This window comes from Passer montanus, unplaced genomic scaffold (genome assembly GCF_014805655.1).
Source record: "Passer montanus isolate IOZ18808 unplaced genomic scaffold, ASM1480565v1 scaffold11, whole genome shotgun sequence".
Lineage (NCBI taxonomy): Eukaryota > Metazoa > Chordata > Aves > Passeriformes > Passeridae > Passer > Passer montanus.
Window position 1 is genome coordinate 3,511,559 of NW_024357613.1, and position 13,668 is coordinate 3,525,226.

General features: G+C 42.4%; 1 protein-coding gene across 1 annotated transcript in view; it reads left to right on the top strand.

Annotated features, from left to right (window-relative positions):
- Positions 1–9,816: 9,816 nt before the first annotated feature.
- Positions 9,817–13,668, top strand: part of ATG5 (autophagy related 5) — a 73,117-nt gene continuing 69,265 nt past the window's right edge. The window contains exon 1 of the mRNA XM_039728691.1: positions 9,817–10,425. Within this exon, the coding sequence (XP_039584625.1) occupies positions 10,318–10,425 (108 nt within the window). The 5' untranslated portion in view covers positions 9,817–10,317. The remainder of the gene's footprint in view (positions 10,426–13,668) is intronic.

Here is a 13,668-nt window from a genome sequence, read left to right on the forward strand (position 1 = left end):
CATGCCCTTCCCAATAAGTTATCAAGGAAACTACACTATTATGGGTTCATAGAAAAAAAAAGCAAACAAGAAGAGTAAGAGTAATCAATATGATATGAAACTGAAGAACTGAACTTCCTTAAACTTCTCTAATAAGTTTATTCTTATTTAAGTGACTTACTTCTCTAGGGGCCAGAGTGCCCATCTGCAGGTTAGACCTGCTGTCAGGAAGCTGACTGCTTGTCCTGGGCTCTGGTTCCGCACACCACAGAATGACCAAGAGTGTCTTTGGATTATTGCTATCTATTACTGCCTTTTCACCATTACTGTGTGCTTCTTACCCATCTGGACACAAGTGTTGCTGCCAGCAGAGAACTTGAGCAGATCAAAGGCAACTGCTGTGCTCTGAGCTGTGGTGAAGAGCCAAGGTGGTGTTCCTTTTTGACCCTACCATTAAGGACATGGGCTTAATAGGAGAGGTTGTATTATGCAGATCAAAGCCAGTGTAGCTGGTGTCACAGGGAGAGCCTTTGGCTTCTGTGTCCATGGATTATTTTCTGGAAGTGAGGACTGGTGGGAAGTGATGGCACCAGCATAAGAAAGAAAGGCAAGAGCACCTTTCCCAATAGTCTTGCTGTTGAGAAAGGTTTCTAAGCAGGTTCATCAAAGTATGCAGATCAAAGCCTAAAAAGAAGTGGGAAAACAGGTTCAATTTAAGATTCTCAGGGAAGCAAGGAAGGTACATGGCAAAAACCTGAAGTACAGGGGAGTGGACTTCAGCTTGGTCAGGCAATCGGTCAGCAGGAATCACTGGGGAACCAAGAAAGAAAAAAAAGAGTTGGTCTTCAGATCAAATCTCCCTGAAGCACTGGAATGGCCCATTGTGATTGCACAAGAAGATGGGCAGATACAAGAAGTGGGAAGATTGGCTGAAGAGAAAAGTTCTAGCTGAGCTCAGACATAGAAAGTAGGTTACCAGGGAATCTAGCAGCATCACTCAGGCATTCAAGAGTCGAACTAGGAAAGCCACACCACTGGGGTCAAAACCACTAAGGAACATGGAGGACAACAAGAAGAGCTTCTACAGACAAGCAGCCCTGAAAGATGAAGAAAAATGTAAACTTGCTGCTAAATAGTGCAGGCAAGATGAAAAGGATGTGGTGACAAATTGCATAGAAAAGGCTGGAGTACTTAAGAGAAAAGTACTGGAGTATTTTTTTACCTTGTTTTTTACTGCCAAGTTCAGGTCTCTGAGCCTAACAGCAAATTGTGGGGATTGAGGCACTCACTACCCATCCTACAGAAAGATTAAATTAGGAATAATTTAAGTATTTCTGGACAAAGAACCAGGCAAGATGCATCCATAGAAGTTGAGACAGCTGATGTATTTGTGATGCTCCTCTTTGTCATCTTTGAAAGGCTGTGACAACTGGGGAAACTCCCCACTGGTAAAAGACAAATATCACATCAATATTTTTTAAAAATCAGGAAGGAAGGTCTACAGTATGGTCAGCTCCCGGGAAAATGAAGGAACAACTCCTCCACATTTTAGACACATGAAGGACAGAACAATGACTGGAATCAGCCAGCAGAGATTTATCAAAGTTAAATCATCCTTGACCAACCTGATTGCCTTCTATGATGAAATGGCTGGCTCTGTGGATGAAAAGAGAGTAACAGATGTAGCTTATCTGAAGCAAGACTTTCAACACTGTCTTTTGTAGTGTACTGGTAGCTAAACTGAGGAGATGTGGACTGGATGAGTAGACTGCAAGGGTAGTGAAAAACTGGCTGGACTGACTGCTGGGATCAGAGAGTAGTGGTTAATAATTCAATGTGTATTGGGTTTTTGTGGCAAGGTTTTGGTAGCAGAGGGGCTACAGTGTTCTTCTGTGGAAAGGTGCTGTAAACTTCCCCCATGTCCTACAGATCCAACACTAGCCAGCTCCAAGATGGACCCACCACTGACCATGATCAAGTCTATCAGCAATGGTGATAACAGATTTAAGAAGGGGAAAAAACCACTGCAGAAACAGCAGCAGAGAGAATATGCAAGAGCAACAGCTCTGCAGACACCAGGGTCAGTGGAGAAGGAGGGGGAGGATGTGCTCCAGATGTCAGAGCAGAGATTCCCCCACAGCACCTGGTGCAGACCATGGTGAGACAGGATCTCCCTCTGCAGCCCATGGACGTCCATGGTGGAACAGATATCCCCACCTGCTGCCTGTGGAGGAGCCCATGCCAGGAGGACACCCAAAGGAGATTGTGGCCTTGTAGGTTAAGCCTACATTGGAGCAGGCTCCTGACAAGGCCTGTGGTCCCATGGAGGGGAGTCCATGCTGGAGCAGGAATGCTGGCAGGACTTGTTACCCTGTAGCAGACCCATGCTGGAGCAACCTCTTCCTGAAGGGCTGCACCCCCTGGAAGGAACCCATGCAGGAGCAGTTCATGGTAACTAGTGAGCAATCTCTCCCTGTCCTTATGTTGACCCATGAGCTTTTCTTTACATTCTCTCTCCCCTGTCCAGCTGAGGAGGGGAGTGACAGAGTGGCTTTGGTGGGAACCTGGCATCCAGCCACAGTCAACCCATCACAAAGCCACGAAACACGTTTATCATTGAACTGGATGGGGAGCTGGAACACACATTTGTTTGGGTTTTGGGTGATACAAACTGGGCAGGGTGGAGTGATTGATATGCTGGAGGGCTGAGCTGTTATTCACAGCAATCTCAGCAAACAAGAGGATGCAAGAATCATGGAGTTCAAGGGAGGCAAATTCAAACTCCTTTGTAAGCAAGGAAATCAAGCATATACTGGGCTATGTTACACACGTAGCCAGCAGCTCAAGGGAAGTGATTTCCAACTCAGCTCCCTCAGTACTGAAGAAGTCACTGGTAATTATACTTCTCATGAAATAAGATAGACTTTAGGATTTTTACTTTTTTTCACCATCAACTTGAACACCCATTCTCTTATTTTACATGCATCTTATTCTTACTTTTTTCCCTGAGAAATCAGTGATTGAATTGCTAACTCATATAACAAATGCTGTTCAAATACAACCAAGAGGAAAACCAGAAAAACTTTCATCCAATATTGGTTTTAAATCCAATGAAAGTTCTTTGTAAATTTAAATCTCCATAACAAACTTTATAAGCAGAGAAACAAAGATATATCAGAGCTTCGGAACTGGAGTTATTTACACTTTAGTACCACAAAATTATCAAAGTGAATTTGGAATCAGTGAGAAATTTCGTTCCCTGGGTAAAACTATTGAAGATCATCCAGTCATATTTAAAAAACCCCTTTGTCTGCAATAGAGAAATTCAGTGGTTTATTACAAATCAGTACTATTTATTTTGAGAAATCTAAGGGGAAAACTGTGGTCTACGTCAGATGTAATAAGACACATACGTGAATAGAACATTACTTTTCTGAAATCTTGATGACTTGGATGGGCAGGGAATATGGGCTGCTCTCTCTGTGTCACACTTGGCACTATGTTTGCCCATGAACCCATATGATATTTGGTACGTTATTGCAGAAGTCAGGTTTCATGATATAGCAAATAGACCGGGTTGTAACGAATCTAACTCAGATGCTTGGAACTACACAGTGTAACACAGAAAAGGAATGAAGTCCTTATTGAAATTATTTTGATATAGAGCTGTACATCAAGAAATGTTCTTACCAAGGTAAGCAGCAGTTAATTCTGGTTTCAGTTCTGGGAGTTGCCAAGTGCTGGGTGACACATGGGTGCTTAGTGTCTTCTTGTACTGAGGGCTGGACTGCCCATGTCTCAGCAGTTGACATTTCAATGGTATTAACAATGTAGGTTATTGGTGAAACCTCTTCTTGCCTAAAAGTAAACAACATAAAGGCTGTTCCAATTTCCAAATAGCACAAGACTATTGTATTTTCTTCCTTCTACTTTTGTGTTACTTTCTGCCTGTGCTCTGATTCAGCACAAAGTTAGTGCTGATCCTTAGTCATAAATGGCTAAATTTATATCTCAAACATAGATAGAGCCAAACCTGTCCCATACTGAGATAGTACTGACAAAGCCATTAACCTTTTTTTCTGTATTCCCAACAGAAAAAACAGATATGTTGGGAATCATCATCCTACCATCTTTTGAATTCCCCTCTGTGATAAAAGAGAATACTTGACAGAATAGGTATTACTTAGTTAACATGCAGAGGGGTAAAAATGTGAACAATGGGCTAAGTGAACAATGAGCTGTTGGCATTTTCAGTATATTAAAAAAGAAACCTTATGATCTGATCTATGTTCATAAGAAATCTCCACATGTACATACTGTGAAATTTTTAAAAGGTGGTATTTTCCTTCCTCCTCACTAAGACCAAGATGTCTACTTGAATCTACAATGAAGTAGCAAAACCAAGAAATTTTGTTCAAGGTAAGTAATAAGTGGCAGACCTAGAACGAGGATTTCCTAATTTCCAGTCACTTGGTTTAGCAGTAAAAGATTTTTTGATAGTCTGAAATATGATCCAGGAATTTTGATTTTGAACTAAAACAGGAAATGGGGATGGTACTAGATTATCTTCAAGGTCCCTTCCCAGTGCAAATCTTTCTGTGATTCTATGAAATCAGCAAAGTAAAAAAGAGTTAACAACTGTAAGGGAAAGCTAGGACATTTGTCAGCACACCTCAGTTATTTGGAGAACAAAGAGTTTAAAACCAGTCTAGAATATTTACAAATACATTCGCTGTTATAGAAGACAAATATTAGTAAGTGAGGAGAGCATGAACAGAGAATTACATCCAGATAAGAGTGATTTTTTTTTTTTTTGCTTCACAAATTTATAAATTAAAATTGTATCTGGAAAACATTAAGTGCCATCTTGTAATATTTCCAGGAAGTTGTCAGATGAATGAATCAGCTTCTCATGTAATTAATCAAATTGACTCTTCACTGGGAGTAGGCAACAATTAACTATTTAGCTAGATATAAATAGCAGCTTTATGAGTTTCATTTGACTCTAACTCACTGTTGCATATTAAAAGATGTACATTAATGATTCTCACAATCTGGTTTTGTTTACACACTCAAAAGACAGTAGCTAGAAAATTAAAATATGTTTTGCTTTCTACTGAAAATGCTTAGGGAAGTGAAGGGAAAACAGCAATAATGATTGCTGATCATTTGCTAATAAAACAACACTGGAACAGGTAAAGGTTCACATATCTGTGTGTTTTGTCAATGATTTAATAGAGTCTGAGTTTTACAGAAGTGGAGCCAGGACTGAATAAATGGAGTATTTTCTCCACCTGCTACGGATATCTGTTATACATCCATGTATGTATAACTTGCATAAGTATATACATTATATACTTACAAACTACCTTACTTTGTGATATGTGTAGGTGACATAAAATACCAATTCTATGAAAGCACCATTAAATTAATTCCATGTAATCAAAGCAATGAATATCAGTAATCCAAGTTCTAGCAAAATACAGAGGGAAATAGTATTTAATATTTTATTTCAGGTCACTTTTCAGCAATCAAATGCTGGCATGATTTGCCTTTGCCAATATGTTCTAACTTTGTAGTTACTCCCGCTTTGAGAAGGGCTGTTGGCCTGGATGTCAGGGAAGAACTCCACAGGTCCCTTCCAATGTAAATTATACACTGATTCTGCTTACATATCTTCATCTGCACTACCATTACACAAAGACATAACTGCCCACAAATATGTAAATCATCTGTTCCATTTCTCTTATTTTTAATAGAATTAATGCATCTTTAATTATAATCTTGTTTGTTACAAGCATCTTCACATTCCATGTGTACTCAATAACAGGTATTTTGATTCAGCTGCCATTAGGCAATGACTCACTGTGTGTTGTCTGATGATGACGTTTAAAATGAGGGAATACTGCTTGAGGACCTTTGGAATTGGAAATATGTTTGTTGAGCTCTTCTCCTTCCAATTTAGACCAGTCCATTGTGCAGAGTGACAGTGCAACTTAAAGAATTAGATAGCAATATGGAAAAGAGTATGTCAAAGTGGTAATTCTCTTTTTATTGTATTTATTTTGACATTACATCCTAGCATTTAATGTTAGATTTAGATTCTTTATTTATAGTCATAATAACAGCAAAGCTAGTATTCACTTCAGGTTTAGTATATTTGTTCAGTAGTCACAGTATATCTTAGGTGTTTATCTACAACCAGCTTTGTCTCAGTAGCAGAGCCTCATTCACCTACAGAATTGTCTATAAAATCTCACATGGACAACATATCTTGCTGTATCTGTGGCTGGTGACTACACCAGCACAATGTTTAAATAGGAAGATAATTTAAACAGCAAGCTATCTCACTTTCATAACTTGACTGAGTTCTGTTCTCCACCTGGCTTCTTGTATCTAGATCCAGCAAAAGACTTGGACGCTCAATGGAGTTCAGTTTTCAGTCTATGAAGTGGAATCCATATGCCCGAGTCAGGTGCCTATGTTCCTTATGTTATGCACAAGAGAAACATGCAAAAATGAATGTTTAATCTGCTTGGTAGTTGTCATAAGTAATCAACAGAATGCTGATTGCACAGTCCAGCTGTGCTTCAGGAACTGCAGTAGTGGGGGTTAAGACAGACCTCAGGAGGTGAGCACAGGCAGCATCAGGAAGGAGTCACATCCTAACAGTATCACTGATAATAGCTTGCAGATTCCTCCCTGCCTGTGTGAAATGACCTGGCACTACCTTTAGTGATGCTGCTACAATGATCAGTCAAACCCTTCAGCCTACATCCTACCAAAACCACCCTTTTCTATAGGAGAGCTTTGAGGAGTTCGTAGGAGGAAAGGGCAAAGACTAACCCTGTGGTTCTCCTTGATTTCCTCTAGGGATATTCATATGAGCAAAGATTTCTGAAAGCTTGCAAATAATGTAACGAGGAAAAATCTTTGTAAAAATCTTAGGGTTTTTTGTCTGTTTGGTCAGGGTTTTCTGTTTGTTTGCTTGCTTGTTTTTCCAGCTGTGCTGGCAACTCAGAGCATCCTCCTGAGACTGGTTTCAGGAGACCTCTAACAACATTAAGGAGGTTCCTTGCAGAAACACATAGAGATGCCTTTAGTAAATGTGCAGTGCTTGTGGGTTGGATGTCTCTGTAATTGTGGGATCAGTTCTGTGCATGTCTCCTGCCATTCTAGGTTTACAAGACAATAGTTTCCACCCCATCTACACTAGTTAAAACTGTTGTGAGTGCACAGAGAATACATCTGGAGGAGCCTCTTCCCTTCCACCATCATGCCCAACACATGCAAGGTGAGTGTAGTTGCCCATATTCAGGAGTGTAAGGGAACTGGTCCCCTCAGAGCATAAAGCCCTTGCAATATCACATGTGCTCTGTGCCTTCTTTCCCTGTCCTTGGGGTAGGCCATACCAAATGTTAAGTTTTCTCCAGGTTTACAGCAGTTTACCTCCTTTTAAATCCATGTGTCACAGAAAAAATCAGAGAGAAGGCAAGGAAAGCTTTCTTGTGTATGTCCCAAATCACAAAAGTGCCGTAGCTTAACTTTTTGCCTATAGAGCAGTACCAAAATAGGTAATTTTTTTAATAGGCCTCGTGTTTGGAATATTATGTTTTACCAAAAAGAGGTCATCGTGATCTCATTTAAACTGGAAAAAAAAAATAAGATGAGCCTTTCAGGCTTTTCTAATCCTTCAGATGACTGAAAAAATACTAGAGTTCTGCAAATCATACTGCTGGCTCAGCAACACACAAACTTATTAAAATGCCAGTCTTTGGGTAAACCCCACCGAAAGTCTGTAATCATTGCGGTTAGTTCCCGAATTCCCGAAGACTCCTTCGGCAGCCGTGGCCACTGCATGACATCTGGTGGCCACAAAGCAGCACGGCCAGAGCGTGGCACTGCTGAAACTGCGCCGTGCACCCGCTGACACCACCCCGTGCCAGCTCTGGCCCCAGCGAGCCAAAACACACCAAAGCTGTGAGCTGCGAGCTGCAGGCGCGCATTTTGCCACGGAACAACCCAGCTTTGACAACTGCTAGTGTGTAGCGCCACAGGATACATATCTTCCTTGGGAGATGTTGCCCACCGCTTGTATTGGTCTTCCTACAGTTGTGGGACGTTGAGATGGGGATTTGCAGAGCGACAGAATTGTGGGAGATGCTCTTTGAAGTGCAGAGGGGGAATTCACTGTGGGCTTGCACCTACCGAGCTGATAAAAACCAATCCAGAACGATGCTTTGGTATGCAAGAGGTGTCACTGGTGGCGACAGGGACTCCTCATCCTCCTGTGATCATGGTATAAAATCACAGAATTGTAGAATATGAAGGGTTGGAAGGGATCTTAAATATTATCTAATCTGTCCCAATCTTCCCTGCCACAAGCAAGGTCATCTCCCACTCGACCAGCTTGCTCAAAGCCTTATCCAACCTCTCTGGGACACCAAAAATCTCCCTGAGCAACCTATTCTACTGCCTCACTACTCTCACATTAAGGGATTTCCTCCCAATACCTTAAACAAATTTCCCCTCTGTCAGTTTGCACCCATTCCCCCTTGTCCTATCACCACAGATCCTGGTGCAGAGTGCCTCTCTGGCTTCCCAGGAGGCCCCTTCAGACCCTGCAAGGTTGCCATGAGGTCTCCACACAACCTTCTCTCCTTCCCCAGGCTGAACAGCCCCACCTTTCTCAGCTTGTCTTTGCATGGGAGGGGCTCCAGTCCTCTTAGCAGCTCTGTGGCCTCCTCTGGACTTGCTCCATCTCTCACGGTGGGTAAGATCTACCACAATGATCAAACCCTTCAGCCTATACATCCTACCAAAACCACCCTTTTCTACAGGAGAGCTTTGAGGAGTTCATAGGAGGAAAGGGCAAAGACTAACCCTGTGGTTCTCCTTGATTTCCTGTAGGAATACACGTATGTGCAAAGCTTTCTGAAAGCTTGCAAATAATGTAATGAGGAAAAATCTTTGTAAAAATCTTGGGGTTTTTTTGTCTGTTTGGTCAGGATTTTCTGTTTGTTTGTTTGTTTGTTTGTTTTTCCGGCTGTGCTGGCATCTCAGAGCATCCTCCTGAGACTGGTTTCAGGAGACCTCTAACAACATTAAGGAGGTTCCTTGCAGAAATACATAGAGATGCCTTTAGTAAATGTGCAGCGCTTGGATGTCTCTGTAATTGTGGGGTCAGTTCTGTGCATGCCTCCTGCCATTCCAGGTTTGCAAGACAATAATTTCCACTGGTTTTCCCTTCTGGTCTTGAAGGGACTCATCGAGTCCCAACTCCTGGCCCTGCACAGACACCGCATAAGGTCACGGAATGTGCCTGAAAGCATTGTCCAAGCGCTCCTTGAACTCTGTGAGCCTTGGTGCTGTGACTACTTCCTCGGGGAAGCAGAAAAAGAACAACGGGGTGAGAGAAAACAGAGAGATTCAGTGCCCAAAACCCCCCAGTGCTCGGGCCATCGCTCCGATGCCTCAGAAGGGGGCCCATGGCCGTGTCCAGTACAGCGGCGGCCCTGCGGCTCTCCGCCTCCAGCGCTGCAACACCAAGCACCAACAGGGCTCAGGGCTCAGGTCTCACGTCTCCCGGCTCCCGGCTCCCGGTTCCCGGCTCCCGGTTCCCGGCTCCCGCCCTTCCCGCCGGGCCCCGCCCCCATCGCTTCCCGCTTCCGGCGCCGGCGGGGGCGGGGCGCGCGGGCCGGGCGGAAGCCCCGCGGCGGGCGGCCGCCGCCGCCGCGCTGCCCGGCCCGGCCCCGTGGGGCGGGAGCGCCGCTGATTCACCTCGGCCGGCTGCCGGCAGGGAGGGAGGGAAGGGAGGGAGGTCGGCAGACGGACGGACAGATAGGCAGACAGACAGATAGGCAGGCAGACCCCGCGGGGCCTGTCCATGCTCCGGACGCCGCCGGGTGTCAGCGCGGTGCTTGGCGATGCTGGGGCCCGCCGTGCGGCCTCGGTGCCCCCGGGCCGGTGCCCGGCTCGGTTCGGGGCCGCGCGGCGCGCCGGGAGCTGCCGGCGGTAGCGGGAGGGCACCTCTCGGCTCTGCGGCTGGGGCGTGCTGCAGCCTTAGGAAATGCTCACTTGTGTGTAGCTCCTTGCCCTTACCGTGTGTTTGTAGCTGGGAACTTAATTCATCCCGTTCTTTGTAGCAAGTGAGGCATTTAGTGCCCCGCTGACAGCCTTGGGCAGCCTGCAGGAACGTAGTTACAGGAGAACCTTTAACAAGATGTATTTTATTTGCAGTCGTCCTGACTTGTTTTCTCTGTTGGGGGTGGGGAATGGGTTATGTTTGTAGCTGAAGAAACAAATTGATCTACATGTGCTTCACTGTCCATTGGAAGAATGACAGATGACAAAGATGTACTTCGAGATGTGTGGTTTGGGCGAATACCGACCTGTTTCACTCTGTATCAGGATGAGATAACTGAAAGGGAAGCTGACCCCTACTATGTGAGTATGACAAAGGTAGTCACAAAAAAATAGTCCAAGGCCATGGTTATGTTTGTTTCCTTCATTCTCTTCACGTACTACTGCATATTGTGAAAAAACCCCACTTATTTTCTTCTTATTCCTGGTAGCTTCTGAAAGTAAACATACAACCATGCTGTGTGACTTCATCTTTCTTCGCAGCAAATTGTGTCACTACTGAGAGAAACTTATCACAGATAATTTAAGATCTTTGAAAAAATTCTGAGAAAGTTAGTGAGTGACTAGGCAAAGGAGGAGGCTGAATGTGAGTTTGTATGTTCTTGGATAATGAACAGTCAAAGGGAGAGAACTTCTATTAACGCAGAAATAATTTAGTCAGACTTATGAAGTCTTAATATTTAAGACTTGGTCACCTGTGTAACACAAACTTCTAATGAACACTGGCTCTGTGGATGACTTCTGCTCATTTTCTTTTCTTTAAAGTCCACCAGCCATGAGAGATCTAGCTCAGAAATGAGGAAAGCAGCTGTAATGGCTGAAGAGAACACTGCCTGAACAGGATTGCTAGCTGATGATAAAAAAGGGATGATGGATGTATATGAGTTATAACATGGAAGTGCCTTCTATAATGATGTATTTATTTATTTATAGTGTTCCCATCAGTTTTCATTCTTTCAGCACCTAATAGGCATGTAAGTGAGAAAGAACGTTAGCTGATTCAGTGAAATGCAAATCTGAAATATAATGAGTATATGTGAGGGAAATCTTGAACTTTTAATTTTTATGGGATTCTGAAATTCTCAAGCCTTATCGTATCCCATTCCACACTGGATAGAACTTTCTTTTTTCTGTGTTCAGTAGCATCTTGGAGTCATCAGTTTCTCATCTGAATGTGTTGTTTTGAAACCTAAGAAACTGTTGGTGCTTTATGTTCAGCAATAATAGCGCTCACCTTTGAATATTTTAGTTTCATCACTGCTAAAAGATAAGCACTGTGCTTCATATTTATTGACCTATTGCCAAATACATCTAACCTAAAAGTCTGAGACTTTAAATTATACATCTGAGTTAAAATACGTTTGCACACTTTGTGTAAGAGCTACTTGAAAGTTATGGATTTAAATTTAGAGGCTTACAGCCTTGATCTGTTTAACATTGGCTGGGAAAGCATGAAACCATGTTATCCTCGTGGTGTGGCCAGCTTTCTAAGTCAAGGAAATGGTTTTCAGGTCATAGGATTTCTTTTATTTACTCCATGTAAAGTGTGCACAAAAATTCTCAATGCTTAATTTTTTCTTTCTGCAAAATGTGGTTATTCATGGATGACAGTTGTAAAATTTTAGCTTCTTAATTTTTCAGTTCATGTTGGAGCTGGTAATACAGTTTTGTGTCTTTGGAGGGACCAAGGATTTCTAATAGTATAAGGCAGAATAGCGATCAAGCTTTTAAGTCACGGTGTAGTTCTGATAGTTTCAGAGTGTGTTTGCATTAATGTTTCTGTTCAGATCTGGAGTGCGTTTGAAATAAGTCTTCATCCTTTCCCCTTCCTGTGCCCAGGCTGGTATCACAGAGCACTCAGCCCATGGGTCGAATCATTTTCATGTGAAGCTGAAGGAGCAGATGGGCTTCAGTTGGTGTATGGGAGCAATCTTGAGCTAAATCAAAGTAAAATTATGGGTAAAGTAGAAAAGTACACGTAGTTAACATTTCCAGTCCTTGACATCAGCTCTTCAGCTGTACATGGCCCCTCTTATTTGTAAGTATAACCTCTCTATTCCAGACTGCCTTTCATAAATGGAAAGACTGCATGGGAAGGAAATGCTGGCATCATTAAGTTGAGAGAGGATAAAGGATTCTGCTCTGAGGAACTAGCTTGATGAAGATGAAGAATGACGTAGACTTGGGGGGTGAGGGGTTAGAAAAACAGCTCCGAGTCTGTGGGATGGATTTTGGTTTTTGTGAGTGGTGTGACAGGAGAGCCCTGTCTGTCAGATGTGTTAGTGCAGCACAGGAGTGTTGAAGCATGTGTTTATCACCTTCTGGCACTGCACAGGGGTAGGACAAGTAATATAAAATTAACTTGTCTGCCTTTTGGAAAGAGTGGTGACATAAAGACTGGGCAGCTCCAGTAAAACACTGTCCTGTGTCTTAATAGAGTCATGTAGGGTAGGTTTCTGCAGTTATGCTAGAAATGGATACATCAATTTTCTTTGGAGTGTTTCATGCAGATGGTTATGTTTTGAGTGACAGCACATTTAGGAACAGCTTGCTTGAACTACTTTTGTTGCTGATTTGTCTGATTTTTCTCTCATCCTAAAATTGTTATGCATCTTATTTTAAAATGATATGCTGTTTGACTCTTGCTGCAAGCAACAAGTAGAAAGAAAAAGATGAAATAAGTATACAGGAAGCAGAGACACATTGGCTGAGACTTGTCAGATGTATAAAGAACAAAATTACAGTAAGATACAGTCTTAGAATGATGGTCTGCCCAAGGGACTGGTCTTTAACAGGATGACTCTTTAGCTTGCTTGGTGTCAAAAGTATTATTTTGTTCAGATATCTGTAGGACAGAGCAACGTGAAGCCATTCCACGACAGGATATTTTATTTCATCTCCCTTGACACTTCAGTGATCAGACCAGTCCAGTTCTAGTTAAGTCTGTAACTTTTCTGTTTATTGTTTCTCATGTAAAAATACTGCATGCTGTGCAACAAAACCTTTGGATATACCTGGAGTGGCACTCTTTCCATGAAGTTGTATCACAAGCATTTATGTAGGCATTAGGAATTCTTTGTTATTCATTTAACCTCCTGGTTAATAAGAAAACATTCCTGGTTATTGTGATTAAAAACTGTAGCAATACCTAATATTCAAAAGGAAGGTGTTGCGATTTGTGTAGTTTTTGGGGATAGCATTTAGGGATGACTGTGAGGATTTAATCTACTTAGTGATGTATTTGGAGATTTACTTTTCTTAAGTAAAAAAATTTAATGAAGAGAACTCATGATCTTGTTATCTTTCAGTGGGTGGGGAAGTGATATTAAAAAGGGTAACAAGGTAAAAATGTGTTTAAACTGCTCTTAAAGATCTCACTTAACAGATTTAGTATACTTATAAATCTCTAAGATTAGTAAAAGCTAGATAAATTAAAGCTAGAAAAGTGGTAGAATTGGATCCTTTGGTTTCTCCTATGGAAGGGGATAACTATATCAAGGTAAAAGAACTGGGGGGACCAAACAAAGAGTTCAGTAGAGTTCTACA